The sequence below is a fragment of the Phytophthora parasitica genome, assembly GCF_000247585.1.
Source record: "Phytophthora parasitica INRA-310 unplaced genomic scaffold supercont2.47, whole genome shotgun sequence".
Lineage (NCBI taxonomy): Eukaryota > Oomycota > Peronosporomycetes > Peronosporales > Peronosporaceae > Phytophthora > Phytophthora nicotianae.
This window is the reverse complement of record NW_008649033.1, coordinates 440,012-443,667: the sequence shown is the minus strand read 5'-3', so window position 1 is coordinate 443,667 and position 3,656 is coordinate 440,012. Positions and strand designations below refer to the sequence as shown.

Genomic DNA, 3,656 nt, shown 5'->3' with positions numbered 1-3,656 from the left:
GGAATTGCTCAGTTGGTATCGGAAACAACCAGCAGGAAATACGAAGTCAATATATCGGTAAGTGGTACGGCAACGTTTTGTTTCCCACGCTGTCACTTACTTACATCATTTTGATTTATACTGGAATGTTATAGACATATGCGTGCACTTGTTTCTTCATGCGCACAATGCTACTTCCTTGTCGCCACACGATATTTGTAAGATCCTTTATGAAGAAGAAGAAGTTGATTCCGATCAACTATATTAACCCGCGGTGGCTATTGGGATCAGACGCCAACGGACCTGAAGATGATGAGTCCAATGACGACATGTCATGCCCTGGATTTCGCATCCATAATTCAAACATGAGATCAACAGAACACGCAGTTCTAAATGGATCTACGAAGTGGAAAACTGCAATGGAGATTGCAGAACGCGTTGTCGAGGTGATGAGCTCTCACGGAACGCAGACGTTCCTTGAAATGGCAAATTCGTTGCGTAGATTTGGGGAGTGTGCAAGTGAAGGGGTTGTTCCGATCATTGGTAATTACGAACAGAGCGAACACCACACACCTCAAAATTCCGCAGTGGTCGATTCTGTATTTGAACACGACAGTTCTGACGCGGAATCGGTAGTACCGCCTACTCTCCAGACAGTCGAATTACGTGAAAATGACGGAGATCACGTGGAAGATACGACGAAATCGAGGGATGAAAGCTCTGATGATGTGACTCACGAGCGAATTGAAATTGAGACGACGGACACCGATATACTACTCGCTGAAACCGATAGAATTCTTCGCCAGCTGGACGACGTGGTTTCGTCAGACAGTGATGACTTGCGAGCTGAAGGTATCAACCGGTCGGTGAACGACTCCAACCCTTTGGTGAGCAGCACCAACGAGTTGGTGAACAGCAACAATGAATTGGTGACCACCACCAACGAGCTGGTGAACAGCAACAATGAGTTGGTGACCACCACCAACGAGTTGGTGAACAACATTGAACACGGCAATGAGTTGATGAACAATGGCAACGAGTTGGAGAACAATGGCAACAACAAAAAGAAAAGGGAGCGCCAGAACGCATCTGAAAAAGACCAGACGAAGAAGGGAGTGCTGAATGGGAAATTAATACGTCGTAAACGTCAAACTATCAGTATAAGTTCCGGAGAGGATGAGGCATCAGAAGATGGAGATCAAGTCGCTGGCTTAGACATTACACCAGGCAGCTTTCGCGTTAGTGCAAGTGTCAAGAGCAAAGGCAGGCCCAAAATTAGAAGAAAGCAAAAACGCGAAGCCAAAAGAATCCGGATGAGTGAGGCGATTGCAGAAGCCAATGCCCTGGTTCAGGGCACACTTGTTCCAGTGAAGGATTTGGCTCTGGTACGCAAGACGATTGTTTGCAGCCTCAACGTGACGGATGCTTTACCAGTTTTAGCTAGCATTGAGGAGGTGGGCTCACCTTCCTGGAGCGCTACATCAATTGTACAACTTGCACGGAAGCAAAAAGTTCAGCAGAAAGTCACGATCGTATTTCCGAAGAACTACCTCAGCAAGTGCATCGCTGGAATAAACACTTACAGGAAGTCTCTACCAAGTGAACATGATGCTGGGAAAATGGGGGTGTCTATAAGAAAACTAGGCACATTTGCTGAAAAGGACCTGCTTACGATGAGAGATTGGCACAATGAGACACCAAAACTCGAAGCTGTAAGAGATCTTTGTTCATGGATACGAGCGTCCAAGTTTTCAAGAATAGCTTTATCTACACCTTTGAAGAACTGTGCTACTGTGGATTTAAAGGCATGTGCTACACGACTGGAGGCGATCGACGTAAACAAGGCGATTTCAAACCGTTTTAGTAAGGGTGTCATGCACGAACTGGCGTACTTTCGACGTTCGGAGTGGCTGGACGATGGGTGTTTACGGGTCGTAATGAGCCATCTTATGGATCAAGATCTGGACAACAACGGTCAGAGTCGAATTGGAGGGGTCAATCCACTGTATGCAAGAGTACATGAAAGCATGAAGAAGGAGGTGATAACCTCCTCGCCTTTCAACACGAGCAACCGACTCGTTCTTATACCCATATATATTGATGGTCATTGGGCTGGCGCGGTATTTGACTACGAGAATAGCAAAGCAATCATTTTCGAGCCCATGCAAACCTCAAAGTACTACAAAGGTGTGTGTGAAGTGCTGGATGAGTACTTCGGGGAGTACGCAACTGAGCTAGAGCCGATTCAACAGCGCGCACCACGCCAGGAAGACACAAACAGCTGTGGGCCACTAGTACTGCTATTTTTCGAGTGCATGATACGGCGAGTTCCTGTTCCAAATATTCCCAGTGAGCACATCGCGTATCTTCGGTTTCGATATTTTTTCCTGTCGACGAAGGGGGCATTCTGTAGAAGTCCAGGGCTCAGAGAGTAAATACAGTCAATACATTCACTTTAAACTCCATTCAGTTTCATGGTTAATGAGGGCGCTTTTACTTGCAGTTTTAAAACTGCTCGTACAGCTCGATTCGAACCGCGACGATAAACCACTTCAATATCACAAGTAGCCAAAACATTCTATCAACATTCCTGCGACATAAAAAATATCTCTAAAAGCTTCCCAATCGTAGAGAAATCAGATCGCACTTAGAAAGATATATTACGTACTTAAGAAGAATAAATTACACCGTTGGTGATCAGTTGGTGACCCACCAATGAAAATACCAATTACTTGGTCACCGTTGGTGAATCCGTTGGTGAAGCTCGTCCCGTCTATGCAAATCAGTTGGTGACGCTAACACGGTCCTTTTATTAATAATCACTCTTCGACTAACGTACTACCGCATATTCGTAGTCCTAAGGGTCACCCCATATTTGATTAGTTGGTGATGCCAGATGATTATTACCTTATTTTACTTAGGATTTGATGTCGTTTTATTTGTTAAAATAAGCTTAAAGTTACAAGCTTTGCATTGGTTAGTAGTATATCTACTCGCTATCATAGCTATCATCACCGCTAGCATAGCTATCATCACCCGTCTCAATGTCGTCTTCCGAATCTATCGTTGCCTCCACGAGGTAAATTCTAAGCAGCTTTTCCACAGTAGACTCTGTATCGCAGGAAGGAGAATCGTCGTCTTCGACGACACGTGTATCCATCAATAATATCACCTTTCGAAACCCACAAGAGATGGTAGTGGCCGTAAGCTCGTTCCAGCACTCTGTTATCCACGCAGGTATACTGGTTCGTCCCGGTGCTTCAAGTTTAAAGGGTTGTTCGTCGAGTTTTGATCGCACTTCCTCTATGGTGGTACGAGCTTCCACTTGCGTTGAAGAGTTTTAGCATTAATAAGCGCGAAATGTCTTTGTTCAACAATATCCATAGGAAAGAGTAAAGTGCGCGAAAATCTTTGTTCGTTAGACTCGAGTTACTAAATTATGGGATTTGATCTTTCGGCTTTGGATACATGCCGCTCGTCCCATATTCTGTTGAAAAAAAAACAAACGGAGCCCCTCCCCCATCCGATAGCACCACGTATTGTGCCTTTCCAAAGTTTTGGCCAATCTGACCTTTAAAGGCAGGTCCTAAGCAAGAGTGGGTAGGGCTAAAGGTGGGATTTGAGGACGAACTGGAGTTGAATTGCTAAGCCAGGCCACTAAATAAAATGATAATTGA

The 3,656-nt window shown here is 44.9% G+C and overlaps 1 protein-coding gene across 1 annotated transcript; it reads left to right on the top strand.

Annotated features, from left to right (window-relative positions):
• Window positions 1-209: 209 nt before the first annotated feature.
• On the top strand, window positions 210-2,414 carry PPTG_15428 (hypothetical protein; the record flags this gene model as incomplete). Its single annotated transcript, XM_008912495.1, has 1 exon — window positions 210-2,414. One exon carries the CDS (start codon window positions 210-212, stop codon window positions 2,412-2,414), a length of 2,205 nt encoding a protein of 734 aa, XP_008910743.1.
• Window positions 2,415-3,656: the final 1,242 nt, after the last annotated feature.